Source organism: Telopea speciosissima, chromosome 2, assembly GCF_018873765.1.
Source record: "Telopea speciosissima isolate NSW1024214 ecotype Mountain lineage chromosome 2, Tspe_v1, whole genome shotgun sequence".
NCBI classification, from domain to species: domain Eukaryota; kingdom Viridiplantae; phylum Streptophyta; class Magnoliopsida; order Proteales; family Proteaceae; genus Telopea; species Telopea speciosissima.
The window spans coordinates 5,556,330-5,580,521 of NC_057917.1; the positions used below are offsets into that span (position 1 = coordinate 5,556,330).

The following is a 24,192-nucleotide window of genomic DNA, read 5'->3' on the forward strand; positions in this document are numbered from 1 at the left end:
CGGGGCAAGAACTGGAAAAGATAATTTTCCCCTTAAAGATCCAAATGTAGTAAATGGTAACAAAAGCCAAGCATCGTGTAGGATGTTTTCAAAAAATAATAATAATAAAAAGAGAGTTTTCTTCGGCTGGATTGTTCATCAAATCATCCTAGGTTTAGGGCTCACAAATCCTTAAAGGGTTTTAGCATGTTCTTCAAAATATCCTTCTGATCGATACCCACACATCTGAATCGGCTGCGATAAATGGATTCGCATTCACCATGACGAATCGTTATCGTCTCCTGTTCACTGCCTGAACAGGACTGTCCTGTCCCCTCACATGGGGGCGCGAAATGATGACCTAACCCCTTGCCCAAACACACTGTCCGAGGAAGATTAAGTCATCATTTCGCACCCCATATGAGGGGACAGGACAGTCCTGTTTGGGCAGCGAACAGGACAGGATAAAAATTATCACCATGACGGAAGGAAAACACAGATCCTTCAATTCCTAACAAACACTTTAAACCCTGGATAATTATGAGCCAAATACGTCTCCTAATCTAAGAAAAAATTAACTCCCCAACTCGTCTTTAACCAATTAGAAATTAACCAACACCCCATGTTGATAAACCACCCTCCTTGAAAAAAAGGGACAAAAACCATTCATTCTCTACCTCTAAAATGGATGGTAGAGAAATACATAAGCACAGCCTTCAATTCAATTCGAATCCCAATTCCCAATATAGATATGATCTATCGATCGATCAACTATTCTATTTAATAGAGAGAGAGACATTCATGGTATGATTTCTTAATTAATGTGTGTTTTTATTTATTTAAAATTTGGAAAAATCATGTTGTACTGTAACTTGTAACTAAGGTTGATTACAATAAGATTGTAGTTTTACTTTTTTTTGCCATTTGTTTTGTTTTTATAATTAATATTATATTTAATGTAGGTGTAAAAGAAGTTTTTTTTTTCCAAAAAATTGAAAACAATTAATGCGGAATTTGATGCAGTTTATATGTGAAATGACAATATTACTCCTGCATTAAATGACTTTTGATACAAAGACAAGGATGAAAAAACAGAAAAGAAAAATAATGCTACCTGGTCACGTGGCCAGCGTGACTCTTACGTCTAGACACAGTCCTACCCTACCCCCATGGAAAGTACCACCTTGCACTCATGAAAAGGTGGAAATCATGTCCAAGTTGATGCTTTTGTGTGCGTTCCCACTAACCAACGTGTGTGTATAAGTTTTAGAGACTCAGACAATGTTCTGTCACCCAAAAAACAAAGGCAAAGAGAACGTTATCTGATCACGTGCGATGCATGGTCTTGTGCTCAGACACATGGCCATGTGAAATGAACGTCGCACCCATAGAAAATTTCACCTTCCCATGAGGACAAGACAGTCATTTTACGAGGCCCTATGTCTGCGCACAAGGTTCGTGCGCTGCACTGTTACCATTCTCTCACCCAAAAATTAATTTCTTAGATTAAAATCTGCCCGCCAGCCGCCAGCCGCCAGCCGCCAGCCACCAGCCGCCAGCCGCTACCCCTATGTTCATTCTCTACCTCTAAAATGGGTGGTAGAGAAATACATAAAAGCACAGCCTTCAATTCAATTCGGATCGATCCCAATATAGATATGATCGATCGATCGATCGATCAACTATTCTATTTAAGTAGGATGGATAGGGTGGGGGGGGGGGGGAATACCACGTACGTAGAGCAGGTTTTAGTGTGGGTAATAATATCAGTCTCATTCTGATCGTTCTTGCTGTGATGATGATGGAGTATTCTTCTTCAGCTTTGGTAACCGTGACGGTCTAGAATAAGTTAGGTCTAAGAAATAAATTGTATTTGCAGTGTGAATCAAAAGAAAATGATCTGGGTGAGAAGGCACTGGACTTCACTCAGGAATATTTATGGACGTTCAACGCTGATGGTTCCACTTTTTTTAATTGTGATTTCTGGTATGATAGGAATGGTGTATACGTAGTTTCTAATGCAGTCGTTGATGTCGGAACAAGAGATATGTTTTGCACCGACTGCTCAGTTGTGGTTGGACTCGATGAAATTCTCCTTGTAGACAGAAAGTTCCACGGAGCAAAACTGGTAGGTAAATGGCCTCTACCTTAAGACAAACACACTATTATCTACACATGGTTTTAGGTATCGGTTTTGGTATCGGCAACACCGATACGGATACCCATCTCTGAAACCCTATTATGGATGAGAGATAAAAATGTTAAAAAAAAAAAAGAACTTTGGTATTGGTATTTATTTTGGGAAAACTATCGATCTGTATTGGATGGTATCGGTTCCAATATCGATACGGCTGATACCGAACCCAAACCAATACTTAAAACCATTAGAGAGAGAGAGAGCCATTCATGATATGGTTTCTTAATTAATGTGTGGATCATTGATTTGAACTGTTTTTACTTATTTAGAAATTGAGAAAATCATGTTGTAAGTTGTAAGTTGTAACTAAGGTTTCTTTACAATGATTGGTTTCTTAATTATTATTATTTTTTTTGTTTTCAAAAAATTGGAAGCTAATAATACAGGATTTAATAGTTTATATGGGAAATGACAATATTACCCATGCATTAAATGACTTTTGATAATAAGACAAGGATAAAAAAATAAAGGAAAAAAACTGGTTGCGTGGCCAGCGTGACTCCTACGTCTAGACACAGTACCATCCTGCCCCCATGGAAAGTACCACCTTGCACTCATGGAAAGGAGGAAATCACGTCCAAGTTGATGCTTTTGTGTGCGTTCCCCCTAGCCAACGTGTATGTACAAGGTCTAGAGGCCCAGGCAACGTTCTGTCGCCCAAAAAACTAAAGGCAAAGATAACGCTACTTGATCACGTATGGTGCGCGGCCCTGTGCCCAAACACATGGCCATGTGAAATGAACATTGCACCCATAGGAAATTCCACCTTTCCATGGGGACACGATAGTCATTTCACGAGGCCCTATGTCCGTGCACAGGCTGGGTCTGTGCGTTGCAATTGACCAGGTAGCATTCTGTCACCCAAAAATAAAATTACAATTTCTTAGTTTACCTATTTGCAGACATGAGCATTGATCATTATATCTATCATAAGTTTGGTTACTCTTGAATGCATGTTTGAGGGATCGCACACACAAATGCACTTCTATTTCCAAGAAATCACACACAACACCAAATATAGTTCTACAGTTTGCCTACATCAACGGAACAATACCCGTTAAAGGTTTCGTATTTGCTCAATACTCAACTAGGTTCAACTACAACTATAGTCCAAGACACTATCCTGCTTTTGCCCTTGATACAAAATTTGCCTATATCAACAAAGCAATACCCCTCCAAAGTTTCGTATTTGCTCAATACTCAACTAGGTTCAACTGCAGCTACAATCCAAGACACTATCTTGCTTTTGTCCTTGATATACAAGAAGTATGGTTCCATTGACCCCAATAGTGATTTTAGCTGTGCCAACACAAATGCACTTCTATATACGATTGTGTAATTTCACTACATACGATTGTGGTTCACAAGAATTTTTATCCTCTCAGTTACACTGTCCGTACTTGACGTCAAATACATCTAATAAAGGGAGATGGATCCCACTTTAGGCAGGGGGTAGGATAGTCATTTCTGCCTCCTCTGTTAGATGTACTTGACGTCAAGTGCAGACAGTGTAATTGAGAGGATAGAGATCCGGGGTTATATTAAATAGAAGGAAATACAACTGAATAAATAAAAAAAAGTTGGCCACACCTGATAAGTCATTAAACAGGCACGGGCCAGCGGTTAATATTCCAAATGAAAAAGAAAGGAACAAGGGGGCCACATAGGCCAGGCATCGAGCAGCCATGAACCAAGGCACGCATGGGACTATGGGAGGCACGTCCAGGCTTGCAACAATGGCAAGCCAGCGCGCGTATGGCCTGGCACAGGGCTAGCATGGGGGCGCTGCACTCAAGGTGTTGGTCTTCAACTCCTAAAAATGACTCCAAGTGTTGAGATGCCTTGAATGTGTTTGATGGATTGACTAATTGACGAGGGATGCATATTGGTTCATCCAATGCAATTTAGCATTATAGAGGTGCAAGAGGTCCGTTGGATGGGCATTGGGTTAGTGAGATTCCAGATAGAAGGCATGCACAGGGTCGGGTGAGGATTATTCTCTCGCAAGACCAACGAGTGACTGGGTGTACCAACTCCCATACGATGGCGCTATACGAGATAATAGAGCTGTTTAAGGTTCGTTCGATGAGAATCGAAGTTTCAAGATGCCGATTTGACCGCATGACATGTTCGTCCCATCGAAACAGAATAATATCCAATGAGTCTCTTGATTGAGCCGCGAGCACTAGAGCAAATTCTTTACAAAGCTTTGTATCAAGTCATCACTACCGTGTTGCGCTTGTGCATCATACATGTCTGATAGATTCTGAAGTACCGTCGAGCTTGCATGCTAATCTAACGGCTCCCATGTGACCCGTCGGTTGAGCCTTGATCTAACGTCGAAATTCAAGTTTTCAAGCTTATTACATTCTGTTCTGCCACGCCAACCAGTAGTGACATCCCCCCCATGTCACGAAAACCCTTGGAAATGACCAATATGCCCTTGAAACTTCAAATTGGCATATATATCCTGGTTGTCAAATTGATTGGGGTTTCTTCCTTTGGATTAATAAGAATGAGGAGAAGAGGCCTACAATGCTTGTGAGAGCTGGAGAGAGTCCTAGAACCCAGAATTTGAGTTTTTCATATTGGACTGCATCTAGCTGATTTGACTCTATCAATTGGACCTCCAGGGAGCTGCAGATGATGATGATGATGGTAGTTGGCCATGGTTCTTCAAGTGGTGGATCCACTTTGGTAATCCCTTAAATTTCCCCTTTGTTAGTAGCTAGAAGTTGGTGAATTGTGCAGTGTAACCTAGCTATGTGATATAATTAGTGGGGAATTTGTGTTTTGAAGTTCATTTTATCATTGTAATGGGCTATTGGGTACCTGTTCAATATGTGTTTGTTAAATTGTATAGTAGAGAGCTAGACACAGAGTTGCGGCTGTGGGTAGTGGGGTTTGTTGCCTTGCCTTGTATACCAAGGGTTGAAGCAGGATAGGGTGATCCTGGGTTGTAGGCACAACTAAGTCCACTATTGGGGTTGGCCACCCTTTGTTCTTGTATGGTCAAGGACCGAAACAAGAGAAATCTTGGACTATAGGAACAGTTGAAATTGAGGAGAGTATTTGACAAATATGAGACCCTAAGGGGTATTGTTCTGTGGATATAGGTAAATTGTTGAACCATGTATATTTTGTGTTATGGTTGTATGTATTAGAATAGAAATGTTTCTGTGTATGCAGAGTAGGTATGTATTTTTTAGTAGACCTGGTTAATCTTGGTTACAATGTGGGAGTGCTAACAAATGTAAAATTAGTAAAATTGGAGTGCTCCAGCCAATGTTGATTGTAGGGCATTATTCCTGACATAGTCAGAGTTACATAGATTGAGGCCGGAGTAGTAGCACAATGATAGTGTTGCATAGGATTTTTAAAAAAGGGGAGAAATTTTTTAATACTTTCTAACTCATAATAAATAGTAATTTGGAATAGAAACGATGCCATATATAGCTAGCCTAAGGGGTTATGGCTAGGACCATTAATGGAAAAGTTATTGAAGTGTTGTAAGAGGGAAAGTAATAAAGTAGACAACTCACCATGCGGTCGTATCTGCGTTGGCAAGGGAGTGAGATGGGCTGTATTCCTTGGTTGACAGGGAGGAGAAGATAATACGATACTGAAATCAAGTGGGGGAGATTGTTACCATCTACGAATGGGTTGTGCCGGCTAATCCGTCAACTCTGGCCCATATCTTCGATGAGATACATCCCTTATTTATAACAAAGAATCAATCTATTAAATAAAGGATTTTCTTTTTAACACCCTTCAAGGTGGCAACTAAATAATTTGTGATCTTTTTTTGTTTTGCCTTTTTATTATCATATACAATTTTTTTTTATGATGATAAATATTGTCATTTCACATGTTTACTCAGAATATGTGCATGAGAATGATACTTTTCAATAATAATACAATAATATATGATTTTCATTAGTACTATTCTTGAAAACCCTTTTACCGAGGTGGGTTCAGATGCACTCAGGTGGTATCAATTAAAGGGTATTTTAGAGAACATACTTAAACCTAGAAGGGGTTTGTGAACCAAATGAATGGTGGCTACCCGGTGAATGGAAACTTAGTCAACCCTTCGATATTTCTTATTCAAAAAACTTTTAAGAATATTCTTAGGACAAGGGGAAATTAAAGAAGGTGTCAAGTTATTTTGCTGCTACCCAGGTTGTAAGAACGAACTTGTTACCTGGGCTTGCAACCAAGGAAATGGAATGATTCAATTACCCTATTAGGTTTTTATATTTTCTAAAATGTCCTTCGAGATTCCATTTTCTTGAGTGCAAGCCTGGGTAAAAAGAAAGTTCCTGCAACTTGGGTAGCAGCAAAATTTTTTGTTGGTGAGGTGATCATCTGGTGCCACTCCATTTGTACAGTAACAATCACAAGAATGACCGTAACTATAAAGGAAAATCGAACGTACATCTCAAAGTCAACTCATTTTAATTTTGTTTTCATAAAAACCCCTCTTCTCCTTGTAAATGGCAAAAAATAAAACAGGTGGTTGACTCTCACATGTACGTTCACTGTTGATACCTGTAGACGAACCGAAGTCACTATAAAGATAGGGTTCATCAACTAGTTGGAGCCCTAAAAACTCTCAAAAAAAAAATCTCCATCGTCTTCATCAAGATCTCGATCAAGTATTCTATCAAACACAGAATGGGTGGTTTTAGTAGAATCATTCCCATTCTGATCATTCTTACTGCAGTGGTGATGGAGTACTCGTCTGGCTGCTTCATGACTCCTTGAGTGCATGTAAGAGTACAGAACAAGTTGGGGGAAGGAAAGGAATTGCATTTGCATTGTAAATCGGCGGACGATGATCTCGGAGAGAAGGAACTCGTCTACAATCAGAGATTCTCATGGACGTTCTGTGTAAATGTTTGGACTTCTACTCTCTTCTATTGTGATTTCTGGTATGAAGGAAATGGTAAAAAATTAGCTACTCATGCAGACGTTTATTTCGTACAAAGAGATCATTGCTTGGACTGCATGGCTCTTGTTGGACTTCAAGGGGTTCACGTTGTAGACACAAAGAACCCCAACGACTCCAAACTGGTAGCAACATGGCATTAGAGAGAGAATGGCTCAATTGCTTTGAGCTTTCATGATATGGTTAATTTCTTAATAAATATCTGGATCTTTGATTTGAACTGTTTTAATTTGTATTTGGGGTTTACCAAAAAAAAAAAAAAATTTGTATTTGGGAGGAGGATCACTACCAGACGAATTTTTCTCTTCTCAGGTTTCCAGACGGCTTGACCGGTCAGGTTTGCAGGTTCCTCTCATAGGGGGCAGAATGACGATCTCACCCCACCTGGGCAGTGTGTTCGGGCAGGAGGTGAGGTCGTCATTTCTGCCCCCCCATTAGAGGAACCTATGAACCTGACTAGGTCCTGCAACAGCACTGGTCAATCAATCCCGCAAGGGTGCATCCAGTAAGGGTTGGATTTTCCATTTCAAGGGGTGGGGCGGTCATTTTGCCCTTCTTTCCTATATCTCGGCACATTGTCCACAACCAACAAGGGTGGGATTTTTTATTTCTTTCCATCAAAGTGAAATTAGTGATTTGGTTTGAAAATTTTTAACGTAGACTTGAGCATTAAAATTTCAATTGATCAATTTGGTCCGGTTTCAGACGATGTCATAGACTGGTTGAATAAAAAACTAAACCAATAAGAAAATATTCAGTTTCGATCGTTTCAATTTGGATTTGGTTTCTTATCGGTTTGATATCGTGTTCGATTTACCATGTATATGAGGAAGAGTTCTCTGTTCGGGAGCATGGCCCCTGCACCAATGCAAGGACCAATGGAAGTGTGTGTGGGAGCATCTAACGGGGGTGGGATTTCTACCTTTCATGGGGGCGGGGTGGTCATTTCATCCCATCATGTGTTTGGGCACAACTTTTTCCCTATATATATACATAATTGTGGGGAAAAAAAATTAACATTTTTTTTATGATCATTGGTTCGGTATCGATTCTATATTGGTTTGGGTTTGGGTATGGTCTGATTTTCTATGTTCGGGTTGGTTCTGGTCGGTTTTTGTGCGGTTTGATTTTCAACGAGTTGCATAACCCCAATCCGAAGCTGATTCAATAAACCTTGGTTTGATTCAACTAACTTGGGTCGGTTCGGTCTGTTATCACCAATTGAGGCTAGGGTTTGACGCCACTAATATCTGTGATGAGTTTGGAAAGAAATGACAAATGCTCGAGACAAGATAAGAGAGTCAACCCATGACCTCCTACACTTCACTCGCAAAGCACCAACCAACTGAGCAAACAATCATCTTCGTTGAGTCATCTTTTTGACTTATTCTTATACTACACATTCTAGAAGTAACATTACTACATTAGTACATTACGATGGGTATTGTAGAGTGTTCAAAATCCGTAGGTCCACTCTACTACTTGTTTGGCTTTGAATTTGGGATGTATTTCAAAGGGGGTAAAAAGACAAGATTTAGGGGTAATATTGTTTTGGGAAAAATAATGCTGCTCGATCGCATGGCCCTCCACTAGTGCGAATCGTTATCCTCTCCTGTTACTACACGGTGCAATACTGCATCGTGCAATGCAACAGAGGCCATGTGGCACAGCGGGCCCCACATGGTGCACATGGCCTCTACAGCCGCTACACGATGCAGCACTACATCGTGCAATAACTGCATAGGATAAAAATTTACACCAATGCGAAGGTCAATGAGAGAATTTTTTATTTGTAAGAAGCAGGGTGGTCATTTCAGGTGACTATGTTTGGGCGCAGCTGCACGAAATCCAATTGAGATTTTTAAAACGGTTGAGTCGAATGAATTTCTGATTCCCATGGCTTGTTAATTAATAAATTAATCATTTATCAACAGAGACAGATACAGGTGCAAGTGCGAAGAAAGCACCTACCTCATCGTTCCACAATTTCTACTGTCCTATAAGATATCTATGGCTATGGAGCCACAAGATATCAAGATCTTAGAGACTAGAAGGAGCTTCCGTGATATTGCCTTTGCGTTCGTTTTGTTGGGATACGATTGTGAACCTTCCTGATAAGATTCATGAAGCTAACAATGGCGTAAATATACAGTTCACTACATCAATGGTTGCTTCCCTTGATCTTCAGTCTTTGTTCAAGGAAAATGTATGCAAGTATTACTCACCCGGTTCAATTTCCTCTTTGAAAATCTTTTTTTATTCATTACAAAATTTTGAAGAAAAAAAATACATGGGTTCGAGTCTCCGAAAACAGCCTCTCTACAAAGCAGGGGTAAGGCTACGTACATTATGACCCTCCCCTAACCCCGCAGCAACGAAAGCCTCGTGCACTGGGTAAGTAAGCCCTTTTTTTTTTTTAACAATATTTTAAAAAAAAATGCTACCTTCTTGTAATATATACACACAATATTTTGATTTAGTAAGTTCATATTGGATCAAACAGTGGAAATGTTTCTCTTGTTCTCCATCCTTCAGTTTTGTCTTAACCAAGCTTGAAATCCACATGTACCATTAGAAATTAGTCCATTTTGGTGCCGTTGTGCTTTTGCTTCTGCACACACTCTTCCTCTTGCACTATACTTTCAACACTTTGGGTAAACCCCACTGTGGTTGCGCCCCAGCTCAGCTGCTTCAGGTGAATTTGATCCCCAAGTACTAATTCCTTGGACCCAACCTTGTGCTGATCCTTGGTGTTTATAAAGAAATATCAGTACATGGTTTCAAGTATTTGTATCTGATCTGCTGCTGCAGATCCCAATATGAATGGGATGATCCAGCTGATCTGATGTACCAATACTTAATGACGATGAATCCCAAACCATTCTAGCAATGATACTAGAATTTCCAGAGACTACAAACAGCAAGAACTGCTCCATGAGAACAGACACTTAACATCCTTAACACTAGTAAACAACGGGAACATGGTTATATTGGTTAGAGAGCTTCAACATTGAAAATGAGCTCATGTTTTTCAGGCAAATATATTTCCAAGAAAACCAAAATATATTACATATGTAAGAGAACAGAATATGTTACACGAGATGACACATACAAATCAGAAATCTCTCAGCAGTTCAACATGGTAACTCATTGCTTTTGCTTGCATCAACTGCTATGGAAGTACCCCCTACAGTATCGGCACTGCCATCATATGATGATAAAACCTTCCTCTGTACCAACAAAAAAAGATTATCAACAACCCAAGTCATAGATGAGTTTTTTTTTGGTAAAAGTCATAGATGAGTTAGCCACACCTAAATTCTCAGGTAAAACCTATATGACCAGTACAGAGAACCTATGGGTATGTTTTTAGCAATCCTGGACCTTTTCCTATTTTTCTCAAATAAAATCTCATCCTTCAAAGTAAATCAGGACTAGAATGGAGGGGTGGTCCATAAACCACTTTCAGGTTACTTTAAAAAGAAAGAAAAATGTCATTTTTTTGTGTTCCCATTTTATGTTATTCATTGGAAATACAGATTATATTCCAGCTTATTTATGACCTTTGAGACAAATCAAATTAGGTGTCCAAAGCTGTTCTATTTTCCTACTAATTCTTATAATTTTGCTGATAACACTATAATGAGATTTTTCTGGATTTACTACATAAGAGTGAAAAAACAAAATGGTTGAATCAGATCATGCAGCCAAAACCCATTAACAGGCTAATGAGTTATCCAGATTATATAAACGTTGACAACAGTCAGGTTCAAAAGATTTTATGCTTGAATGTCTAAAACTAGCCAGTTACAAAAGACATAAAAATTCATACACATGCATTATTGGAAGAGACAATTGTGTCATCAAGAAGAATACACCAATATTTTAGGGGAAACCAAAACTTACAATTGGTTCAAAATCAGGGCTTGACAAATTAACGGTCAGGTTTCTCATCAGCAACAAGACCTACACCAACACAGATAGATTTGGAGGTATAGCAATTAAACACAGTCAAGAACAGCAATGATGCCAGATGAGCAATGAACAGTTTTTATAGAGATCAAATGAGACAGTACATACTAGAAACACACATACACACCCTTTCATCTACTTATGTTTCTTCATTCTCCCCCATAATACATCATCTATTGTCAATTCCAGGACGGACTTCCCTCCATGTATGGTTGGATCAATGATATGCCTAGAAAATACTGGTCATAATATTTGTAACAAAAGCCAAGTATAAACCAAACCAGAATCTATAAAGGAAGAGGAGAACTGAGAAGAGCGAGAGAGAGAGAAGAGAAAGAGAACAATGGGAAAGAGTAATCTAAACCCAGGATGGAGTCACTGCGTGGCCTGTCTTTTACATATATAAATAAGTCCAACAGCAATTTTTTTCCTAGTAGGAATTCAACACCTAATTACAAACTAAAAAGGAAAGTAATCTCGACTCAACTTACTCCACAACAGGGACTCCTAACACATCTTAACACTCCCCTCAAGCTGGAGTATACATATATCAAAGGCTCCAGCATGGAACAAGAAGCACATAAATTAAAAGCAACACCAGTCTTGGATAGTAGTTGTAGACACTAGTGAACATGGATAAAACTTCATCCAGGTAGCAATATCAGCTCAAGCACACCAATCAGCAGCACTGGTAAATAATAAACTTTGTGTCGAATAAATCCAATCAGCAACAAGCAAAATAAACAACAGGGATGCTCAACTCCTAACACATCTTAACAATATTGTTCGGACAAATTAGATATTTTCTAGTTATCGTGGATATACAATTTACCAAATTATAATGCATACACAAGCAATATCATATTCCTGTATTTCTACACAAAAGGATGTGAGATCAAGTTTTTAAAAAAACGGAATCAGGTATGAGATTGATCTCCATCGACTCCGATTTCAATCATTCCGGAATCGGTCGGACTTCGCTGGACTCAGTAAGTAAAAAAATCGGGATTAATTGTAATCGGCCCCCGTCAATTCCGAGTAGAATTGGCCGATTCTGCTGATTCTGATTCTTTTGTTTTTTAAACATTGTGTGAGTGAGAGCACAGCTAAATTTGATCGTCCAGAACATTGTAACTGCAACCAAAACAGATGCCCATGCTAAAAGTAATAGAAGGGTATATCCATTATGCTTCCTCTCTTCTTTCTTTCATTCTTTTTTTTTTTTTTAAGTGAAAAATATTCTAGGTTAGGGCCAACCAAGTTCAAACTAGTTGGGCCCAATTCTTGGAATTTTATTAAAATTAATGACTCCAAACTATGCATTAAACTATGGCAAATGGAAACTGTATGCAAGTGATATTAAACAATCCTAAAAAAGGTATAGATGTAAACAAATACACCATGATGAGGCCATCACTTATTTTTATAGAACTGGGTGTAACAAGATAATCCTAACCACCTTTGCCATGAAATCTAACATTTTATCAAAGAAATTGTGTATGCCTTTTCTCTCAAAAAATTTACACCCGAAAGCAAATTGCACTGGATTTTACCAAGCTTCTTCAAAGCCAAAAAATATAAATATAGCACACATGCTAACATGATGCCTTTCTTCTTTTTTTCTTTTTTTTTTCATTATCATAACCAAGTTCAAAATTTTAGCTTACATTTTTGTTTCATGGGTTTTCATCCACAAAAGAATATTTAGAAACTACCCACCAAAAAAATGAAAATTCTAAATTCTAGTAGTTCAAATACTTCCAAGATGTTCTAATCTAGTACTTGCAATGCCATATATGAAAGAAAAATGGACTTTAATCAATTTATTGCAATCAAAGTTCTATTCTTTTGAACACTATTATAATTCCAAACGCTGGCATGCTCTATATTGCTCTTAAAGGAAAAGGAAAACAATTTATCTTCATATCATCAAACTTCAATAACCTATGTTGTTCCAAACTGGGTATGGAAGATATATATACTCCAGCTTCAGGGAGAGTGTTAAAATATATGTGTCTGTTGGGGGTCCATGGGTGTTCATGGACCTCCATACCGTGGGGTTATATTTCTTTGTTAAGTAATTTAGATTACTAAGTTACTAAGTTTTCTTTACTATTGTAATTATGCTTATAGCTGTTGGTTGTTAGTCTCCTACCATGATTGTAATTCTGTTTTACAGGTTTACAAATAAAGCTTAGAGGCTGGACGATAGACACTCAATTCTATCGCCCAGCTCTCTTCCCCCATCTATTTATCTCTCTCTCTTTCAGATTTGCCATGATTTATAAATAAAAGGATAGAAGAAATGAAAGAAGACAAGGGGAGAGGCGAGGAGGCACAGAGAGAGAGAATTGTGTCTCACATCTGCTGTCTCCCCTATTTATCATAAAGTATGAGATGGGACAAAACTGCAACCGAGTCACATAATAAGGGGCAGGTGCACTACACTTCAGAGAGATTGATAACAAATGGTCCTTTCTCAGTTGTTGAATGGTGAAACAGAATCCATTTAGCCAACCCCATTTGTTGGGATAAGGCTTACTTGAGTTGTCTTCTGTTGAATGGTTGCCATTCTGTTACTAATTAAAGATTGGGTCTGCATGCCCTTTCCTGTCAATTGATTGTACAGCAGTTTTTTTTTCATATATCCATCAACTCTTTCACTAATCAGGTTTCAATAATGGCCCTTTAATAATATAGTCTAATCAAGCCATGAGATGCCGAATTCAACTTGCTCGGTTGGAAGATCATAAAACTTGAAATTAGTACAAGAAACTTACAGTTTCAAAATTAATGGGATCCATCTCCTTAAGCTTCTGCACATGACCTATAGTATCAGGGTCGAAGACACTTCCAATGAAACTATATACTTCAGCAAAGTCCGGAATACCTGAAAAAATTTAGGAACAATGGAGAAAGCAAAGCAGTTCTGTAAAAACCAAAAAGAAAATACGGTAATAGAAACCTGAAAAAGCAGAAAGGTGCAGTATCAGAATGTTGGTAGCGTAGCATGCACTGTTCTGTAATGCTTCCTGGTCTTTGTACCTACGAATACTACTTCACCACCACGCTATAAATGTTATGAAAATGAATGTTTTCAGAAACTTTAAATTATAATCTTTTCCAAACTAAAAGTCTTAAGTCAGAACTCACAATAATAACAGCCTATTATTTTCTAGTAATGTAAGAGTCTTTCTTCTCCACGGTTCATTAGTTTTCTAGTTGCAATATTCCAGCTGTGTTACAAGTCCAACTCCCCCCTCCCCTTCCTTTTGGAGAAGTACTAAGTCCTACTGGTATAAAAGTGCTTTTTCAGCTCTTTTTTCAATTTTTTGAACCTTTTTACGTTCAAGAGTTGAACTCGTACTAGAACTATCTCAAGATGGGAGTTTGAGTTTTTCTATTCTTTAAAATAATGATGTACTTAGCCTGTAGGCCATGAATTTTACACTTGATACAATAAAATTTCTGAGTTTTCTCACGTGGATTCACAGCATTAGGGATGGATTTCCTCTAACATAAGAGAATTTCCAAAACACATTCTCTCCTTCCCCTTTTCGTCTTACTATCTTTCATCTTCTATTTATTTCCCATCTCCCATTTGTCCTTTTCCTTTGTCTTTTCTCATCTCTTTCCCCATCCCTCTTCTCCCATCTTTTCTTCCCTTTTTTTGAGTATATCTCTGTTTTCTCTTTTTTGTTTTGTTTGGATCCATATAGCCGACCCCATTAAGTTGGGATAAGGTTGAGTTTGTTGTTATTGTTGTTGTATTCTCTCCTTCCCCTTCCTCTGGTTTCTGGTTTTAAAGCTTTTAGTCTATTGTCCCAACAAATATGACAGGTATGAGATTGGTTCCAAATTAAATTTCAACTTCTGGTTTCTCTGAGTTTGTTTCCTTTGTAACAGTATATAAAGTCCAATCAGGAATTTCAGGGTGACTTCCATATTTTGATACAGATCTACATTGTTGGTTGTCCAATTCAAATCAGATTCAGTTCCCTTTTCACTGACATTATTCTATTTTCATGATCTATTAAATCCCTCTTTCTGATACCTAAGAGGTGACCATAATTGTGATCAGGTCAAAATTGTATCCCATAAAAAGCAGGAGATTTTAATGTTTCTAGTATGCAAACTGTGTTCGGATCCAGAGAAACTCTCCTGAAATTTCAGAATAGTCCGAGTCTTAGTTTGAGAGAAAGTGAATTACTCCCTCTCATACATAATTCTGGTTTTTTCTGAATATTTTGAGATTCTGTTAAATGTACAATTCTGTTTTAAATGAAGATTTCTGTTTTACGTATTTCTTTTGAATTCTACATTCTAACCCTATTTTCTGAGTTTTATCATTGAATCCTAGTAAGAGGTGGAAGTTTACTATTCTAATCCTACTTGGGTTAGGGTCCTCACTTCAGCATTATACCTCCACAAAACCTGACCCTAGGAACACTGAAATGTAGCTAATATAGCACATATACAGACAAACACCATACTTGTTAATGAGTATTCAGGCAAACTATAAGAGACAATCAGTAACATGAACAAGCCTCATACAGTGATTACCCACATACAGCTGAACCTAGATCCGTTGTGCAATACTTTGTTTTAGAATTTGGCATTTAAAGTTTGAGGAAAGAAGAACAAGAGAATTTGTAGAGTCAAGAGAAGTACCATGAAGAAGAGACCCTTGCTTTCCTTGCTTCGGTATGTCACAACTGGACAAAGATCTAATTGAGCTTCCAAAGCCACTAAAGTTGTTGTCACCTGTCCTTGTAACTCCCTTTGATCCAACATCATCTGAATCAGTGATGATATAAGCCATAATAAGCCCAAGAAAGTTCCCTCTAGAAAGCACATCTATCTATGTTTTTATATTTTTAAACCAAAAATAATTTTCAGACATTAAATAAAATTTTTCAAAATTCAACTTCAAATATATCCATGCCTTCAACACCATGAAGATTGATGTACTCGTCTGCGGGAACAGTACCACTTGATGTAGTGTTTACAAGCATGGATGTGTCCTCCCATGGGGAATAACCAGGTACGAGACAATTCAATGTTGAAGGATAAGCCATGGATGCTTGCAATGGCAAAGCTGAAAAATGTTACAAAAACTGCCATGTCAAGGTATCAACAAATTACCATTTTCATTTCAAATCTTCAAGCTGAATATCTTGGCCTTATGACACGAATAACAAACCATTTTTGGATGCCTTCTGCGGATAAGGATGAGCAGCTTTACGCTTTGGGCGCGGAGGAGGCAAATGTGCTATTGTACCAGTTTTCTGGACCTTCAGAAAGTATTTCTGAGCATGACTCCGTATCTACAAAGACGAAAGCTAAAAGTAAATAACAGCACCATGTACTTGCCTTAAGTTTTTAAAAGAAGGGGGGGGGGGGGGGAAGGTTAGGCATGAATAATTAAAAAAATGTATGTTCACAAACACATACGGAATGAAATTTATGCAAAATCAACACTGGATAAGAAAAATTAAGAACCAAATGCTGGCATTTACCCATTGAAGCTAGAAATGGGAAAATTCATAAAACTCCCATACATAAAAAGAGTATACCAAGAATTCATGTAGAAGAAGAAAAAAAAAATGTTCATGGAGAACTCATTATTCTAGATTAATGGAATATTCACTGAGGAGGGATAAAAAAAAAAAAGACAAATAACCAGACAAACTAACATCGAATGGGCCCATAAGCATAACTTGGTAGCAATAGATTTTATAGTCTAGAAGTTAAGGATGTAACATTGTGGATCTTTTACATCTATATATTTTTTTGTTTAGCACATCAGGAACTCATGCCTCAGCATTGCCAATCTGTGACAGCAACTTGACCACAAAATTGAGAAGGAAAAAGAGACAAGGCACACCCCCAAAAAAAAAAAAAAAAACCTTACGAGTTACAATATGATCAACTGAAGAATTTAGAGCAAGGGTTTATTTTCAGAACACTGATACACACAAAAACATTGATAGTTTGGAAAGTAAGCATTTTGAAGAAATACACTCAACACTAAAAGGCTGGTCATAAATATTCATTTATATATAATACCAGTCCAATCTTAGGATATCTAGTATAACTAGAATTAAGTATTACAACCTGAAATAGCTTCAACACTTAAACTCTCTGATTTAATACAAAGCCCCAAACAACAACCAGATATACTAAAATTGAATGCAAGTTCACCAGGATGACAAATGAATCCACAGATTAAGCATACATTTGTACTTGAAACTCAAAAAGTAACCATTATTCCTTGGACCTGAATTACTGTCTTTGAACCAACGAAATCTTCAATCTTTTTCCAGTCACGATCAAACCTGAATCCGGGAAAGAGATTAAAAAAACAGTGGAGAGTTCAGAGCAAGGACTAGCTCAATGTAAAAAAAGAAACACAATTCACAAAGATAAAAGAGATGCATTAAGAAATTTTAATTTCCTAGCAGAACAACACTTAATTGTGATGGAAAATCAAATCAGGTAATGGGAAGGCACTGGCTGAATCGGAACTTGGAAGTCCATATGAGCTGAGGGCCTAATGAGATGTGACAGTTTTTACCAGTCCTAAACAACTGAAACTGATGGGCTGAGTCAAGTAAATCCATCCATACTGTAATGGCTAACAGCCTCGACCACATAGCACAAAGTGATAAGAGTGCCAACCAACCAATCCATTTCTCCTAATTCTCTCGCTCGCATATTGTTACCTTGATAAGTCTCCCATAGAGATAAGATAAGTCCCATCCCTGTGATTGCTGTAACAAACCTATACGATGTAAACATCTCTCTCGTATTATAAATACAACACAGTCCTCATCACCATGATGAGTGAACCTATTCAATACAAATTCAACACCTTACATGGTATCATCGAGCCACTGACCTACGTCGCTCCGGAGTCATGGCCACCAAATCTTCTTCCTCATCTATCTCTTCCTCCTCTATTTCTTCTCACCCCACCACCTCTCCTGCTATCTTCTCTCCTCACAATATTGTTTCCTTTCTTCCAATCAAACTAGACCGTTCAAATTATACCCTTTGGAAATCCCAATTCCTTCCTCTACTTCATTCCCATGACCTCTATGGGTACATAGACGGAAGCTTCCCTTGTCCCCCTCAATATCTACCGCCCAACTCCCCCACATCTCCTCCATCTCCCCTCACTGTGAACCCGGCCTACTCTCTCTGGTGCAGCCAAGATCAGGTTATTCTCAGTTGGATAATTTTCTCTCTCACAGAGCAAGCTTCCGCTCACATTGTTGGCATCACCTCCTCTCATGCCGCCTGGACTACTTTGGAGCATGTTTATGCTTCTCACTCTCAAGCTAGAGTCATGCAACTCAAGTTCCAGCTTATGCAAATTAAGAAAGGCACCCTCTCTCTGCCGGACTACCTTCACAAGGTCAAAACGCTGGTTGACAACCTTGCTGCCGCCGCTCAGCCTGTCTCTGAACCAGACGTGATTCTCAACATCCTTTGGGGTCTTGGTCCCAACTATTGAGTCGTTTGCGACCTCAATCACCACTCAGCTTGACCCCATCTCTCTTGATGACTTTACAGGATTGCTTCTCAGTCAGGAAATACTAAAGGAGCAGCGAACATCTCTTCTGGATCTCCTTACCACGGAGGCCAACGTGGCTGGTCGTACTTCTTCCTCATCCCAACCTATTGGTCGCTCTCACCATCAGCATCATGGCCGTGGCCTTGGATCTTTCAATTCCCGTGGTCGTCAGCCCTATAATGGTAGCCGTGGTTCTCCCACTGGCGGCTATCCCCAGCAACAATCATCTTCTCTATTTCCTGCAAATGGCCGCCCTCATTGTCAAATATGCCAGCAGACGAACCACACTGCCATGAACTGCTATAACAGGTTCAACCCCACTTACCAGTTACCAGGACCATGCACCCCCACCACCAGCAGCTCTTTTGGCAACTCCATCGGCTCCCCTTGATACCACTTGGTATCCTGACTCAGGTGCAACTCACTATCTCACTGCTGACATGGGCAATTTATCACTTGCACAGCCCTATCATGGTAATGATCAAGTTCGCGTTGGTAATGGAGCAGGTTTGCACATTCACAATATTGGCTCCTCTACTATTTCTCCTCATGCCTTTAAGCTTAATGATATGTTACAAGTACCACATATCACCAAGAATCACTTATCTATCAGTCGCTTCACAACTGATAATGATGTGGTACTAGAATTTCACCCTCATTCTTGCTTTGTGAAGGATCCTCACACAGGGAAAACACTGCTCCAGGGTCCACTTGAGAAGGGTCCCTACAGGCTTCCCATCTCTACTGCCAGCTCATCACTTCCTCCCTCACTGTTACCGCCCAGGGCTTCTATTGGCAAATGTGTATCAAGCAGAATCTGGCATAACCATCTTGGTCACCCATCGTCTCATTGTTCGTCATCTCTCCTCTGCCGCTCTTCTCTGCCGGTTCTAGGTGCTTCATCTACATCTCTATGCCACTCCTGTCAGCTGGGAAAGTCGCACAAGCTTCCTTTCGCCATCAAAGCTTGTACTGCATCCTCTCCCTTTGAGCTAGTGCATTCCGACATCTGGGGACCAGCAATCACTCCCTCACTTCAGGGTTAACGCTATTATAAATCGTTTATTGATGACTACAGCCGCTTCACATGGTTATTTCCCCTTGTCAGACGTTCAGATGCTTTGGGGATTTTTATTTTATTTCATAAGCATGTATCTACTTACTTCAATTGCAAGATTAAAAATTTTCAATTTGATGGTGCCAGTGAATATTGTGCTTTAGATTCCTATTTTCGTCAACATGGCATTCAGCATCGCTGTTCCAGCCCACACACTTCAGAGCAGAATGGTCGCGCTGAACGCAAGCATAGACATGTTGTCAACACAAGGCTTACTCTCTTAGCCCGTGCAGCTCTTCCTATGAAATTTTGGTTATCGGCTTTTGACACGGCAGCCTTTCTAATCAATAGGCTTCCCACACCGGTGCTTCACCATCGAACCCTATTTGATGCTTCGTACTTTTGGTGTGCATGTTACCCTTGGTTGCGACCTTACAATCGGCACAAACTTCAACTGCTCTCCACTCAATGCATCTTCATTGGATATAGCAGCCTTCACAAAGGCTACAACATGTTTTGACCCCGCCACTGGCCGAACCTACATCTCCCAACATGTCCGGTTTGATGAAGCCACATTTCCTCATCCCTCTCTCCCCTCCCCTACCCCTCCATCACCCCCATCCCAATTGTTATCTCTAGTGACCCTCCCCTTCTTCCCTATTCATCCACACAGGGCCAAACCCTGGTACCCCCTTCCCTTCTCCAGCCCACGCCTGATCGCTCTACCACCCAATCCCCTCCTCTCCTACCATCACCCTCTACCGAGCCCTCACCCCTGCCTGCCACTAACCACCCGATGGTTACTCGCCTTAAAGTTGGGGTGACAAAACCCATCCTCAAACTCAATCTCTTAGCCACTAAATATCCCCTTCCCCAAGCCCTTCTTTCTACCCTACCAATTGAACCGGTAGAACTCACATCCTATATTACAGCCTCCAAAGATCCTAAGTGGCAGGCTGCTATAAGTGAAGAGTTCGATGCCTTACTCGCAAATGGCACATGGAAGGTCGTTCCTCCTCCCCCCCCCCATCCATCGGTGAATATTGTAGGCAACAAGTGGGTTTACTACATCAAGCGCCATTCTGACGGCACTATTGCACGTTACAAAGCCTGTCTTGTCACAAAAGGGTTCCATCAGTAAGAGGGCGTGGGCTACTTTGAAACCTTCAGTCCTGTTGTCAAACCCACCACCATTTGCACGATTCTCTCCATTGTTGTTTCTCGTGGTTGGGTACTTCGACAACTCGATGTCAAGAACGCCTTCCTAAAAAAGAAAGGGTGTACCCAGTGCATGAAGCTCCCACCACTGCAGGGCCTAGTGAGGGTCATAATGTACGCAACCTTACCCCTGCTTTCGCAAAGAGGCTGTTTCCAAACTCGAACCCATGACCACTTGGTCACAATGGAGCAACCTTTACTGTTGCACCAAGGTCCGCCCTCCATCACACAGACTTGATTCAATTTGTCCTAGAGATGAAGCATTGAAATTTTTAAGCCTACAATCTCTAAGGCACATGAGAATAGTTGTATTCAAGCCAAGTCTCGTAAGAGGCTTAAAAACAATTTGTACCATTCGTACATGAAGATACGAATACTTTTCACAATGTTTATCTAGGGTTCTTTTGTCAAGAAGGTAAGGAGAATTATGTTCATTTGAGATGGAAATAGTTTGTTCAAGAACGTCTTCCTCAATGGCACTATTTCTAAACAAGTCTATATGACTAAACCCCAAGGGTTCATTGATCCGGCTCTTCCCACTCATGTCTGCCACCTTAAAAAGGCCTCAAACAGGCTCCACACGCTTGGGCCACCAAACTAGGCTCGTTTTTTATCACTCTTGGCTTCAGTACCTTTGCCGCGGACACTGCCCTCTACATTTGCCGCCAGTGTATTTTCATCCTCGTTTATGTTGACGATATCATCCTCACCGGTACAAGCCCCGCCATCGTTCACCAGATTATTCTTAAACTTGGCCATGAATTTGCAATCAGTGATCTTGGCAGCCTTCATTTCTTTTTGGGCATCGAAGTTGCGCCCACATCGCAGGGTCTGTATCTCTCTCATGAAGTACGTCTTTGATCTTCTTCGTCGTGTACACATGGAAGTTGCTAAATCAATCCCTACCCCATGTTCCACCTCGTTGCTCTTAAGACTGATGGTGCGGCCTTTTCTGACCCCACACTTTACCGCAATACTGTTGGTGCTCTGCAATATCTCACACTAACACGGCTTGACATTGTTTTCGGTCAATAAAGTGTGCTAATCCATGCACTCACCTGAATACTGGGCAGCGGTCAAACACCTACTCCGCTATTTGAAGGACACACTTGATGTCGGTCTCCTTATTCGCCTGTCCCCCACAAAGCAGCTTCATGCTTACACTGATGTTGATTGGGCTGGTTGGCCAGACAATCGCCGCTCAACGAGTGGTTACTGTATCTTCCTTGGACCCAACCTTATCTATTGGAGCTCCAAAAAGAAACACACCGTCGCCCGATCCTCCACTGAGGCAGAGTACAAGGGTCTTGCAAATGCATCTGCTAAACTTTTATGGCTTCGCCAGTTGCTTCTTGATCTTGGTCTGACTACCTCACAGCCGCTCCTCTACTGTGACAATATTGGAGCTACATATCTGGCTGCTAACCCCCTCTTCCATGCTCACACCAAACACATTGAGATCAACTATCACTTTGTTCGCAAGCAGGTTGTAGCAAATCGTCTATGCATCCAGTTTGTACCTAGCTCTGATCAACTCGTTGATCTGATGACCGAAGGTCTCCCCACTCCTCGTTTTCGCATTCTACGGGACAAGCTCACCGTCTGTACTCAATCGCTTCGCTTGCGGGAGCGTGTAAAGGCTAACAGCCACGACCACGTAGCACAAAGTGATAAGAGTGCTAACCAACCAATACATATCTCCCAAGTCTCCCGCTCACATATTGTTACCTAGATAAGTCCCATCCCTATGATTGCTGTAACAAACCTATACGATGTAAACATCTCTCTCAAATTATAAATACAACACATTCCTCATCACCATGATGAGGGAACCTATTCAATACAAATTCAATATCTTACACATACCAAGCAGCATAAGAAACTCGCACAGGTTTTCTTTCAATCAATTAAATAATTGAAAGCTGGCATTGGTGAATTTCTACCCAGTATTCATCATAGAGTATCAGTTATCCGCCAACTAAACAGGGTTTGTTTATAGGCATTGAGCAAGAACAGGAAGTGATAATCCGAACCCCAAATTTCAGAATCAAGTTTTCATTCACTTGATTATAAATAATAAGCAACCAAACCGATAGGTGAGAGGATTAGTAGTGAACTTGCAAGGTGAAGACAAAAGGTAGGATGCGAGTAATAAAAAAAAGTAAAGGAGAACTCACAGTTGCAGAGCTTCGAGAAATTTATCGTGTTCTTCTTCAGTCCAGCTCTCCCTGGACTTGGTGATGGTATATGGTTTCCTCACTTTCTTGCCAGAGCCATCGATAGCAAGAGTGGATGCCGCCATGGATTGGGGGTGGGAAAAGCTTGCAACTGATGTTCAGTTGTTCATTTTGTCAACGAGAGCAGATGAGGAGAGAAGCATTTTGTAGACCGAGAGAGACTCCGTTAATGGCCAAACATCTTTTCTAGCTTTCTGGGTTAGGTGCCGGCTTCCGCTCGAAAGAGTTGGGACTTGGGAGAGAAAGAACAGAAGAGGGAAGAGTGTGAGGACATAGAGAACGCCCACCTTTCGGGGGCTCAGCAGTCATACACAGTTAATTTCAGCCATTCAACTCCTCCCACTGAAAAACTCGGCTACGCCGATTTAATCAACTCTTCGCCGATCTGCAAATACGGAACTAAGGGTGTCAAAACCTACCCCGAACCGTTAAGACCGATCGAAAAACCTGGATCGAACTGAATCAATCCTTATTGGGTTGATTTTGGATTGAGTACGATGGGACTGGCAAAAAAACGAACCTCACCGGACCAACCGATATCAAACCAAACCAAATAAAATCGATATAAAAAAATTTGAGTATAAAATTATGAATGGGTGAATTGATTATCCATTGATTTCAATATTAGTAAGCAAATTTCTAGTTGTGAGGAAGATTGTTACAAATCAATGAGCATCAGGTTCTGAAAAATAGGGAAATTGATTTGTAACAATACTTCTTCCATTGATCTTCTTGTTCACTATACAAAATTAGTTGATTGTTAGATAAATGATTTGATAGTAGGGTTCATTTTGTGATTTCAATATTAGGTATCTTCTCAATAACTAGTCATTGACTTTAATATTAATTATCTTCCCCTTACAATTAATGATAAATAATTGTATGATTTGTAGCAATAGTTTCGCTACAAACTCTATTTATCCATGGATTTAAATATTAGTTATTTTCCTTCTTCTTCTTACAATTTATTCTGCTTTTTTTGGATTACAACATGCACATATC

General features: G+C 39.8%; 1 protein-coding gene and 1 long non-coding RNA gene across 2 annotated transcripts; one reads left to right on the plus strand and one right to left on the minus strand.

Annotated features, from left to right (window-relative positions):
• The first annotated feature begins 5,334 nt into the window (after positions 1 to 5,334).
• On the plus strand, positions 5,335 to 23,185 carry LOC122651433. The gene is made up of 3 exons (XR_006331457.1): positions 5,335 to 5,349; positions 8,536 to 8,537; positions 23,050 to 23,185. It is a non-coding gene; the product is annotated as an uncharacterized LOC122651433 (long non-coding RNA).
• Positions 10,085 to 23,468, minus strand: LOC122651432 (protein REVEILLE 8-like). Its single transcript, XM_043844811.1, has 8 exons — positions 23,131 to 23,468; positions 17,380 to 17,437; positions 16,303 to 16,426; positions 16,045 to 16,197; positions 15,771 to 15,896; positions 13,880 to 13,989; positions 11,034 to 11,093; positions 10,085 to 10,357 (listed from the first exon to the last, which is right to left on the minus strand). Exons 1-8 carry the CDS (start codon positions 23,253 to 23,255, stop codon positions 10,262 to 10,264), a joined length of 852 nt encoding a protein of 283 aa, XP_043700746.1. The 5' UTR covers positions 23,256 to 23,468; the 3' UTR covers positions 10,085 to 10,261.
• Between the last annotated feature and the right edge of the window lie 724 nt (positions 23,469 to 24,192).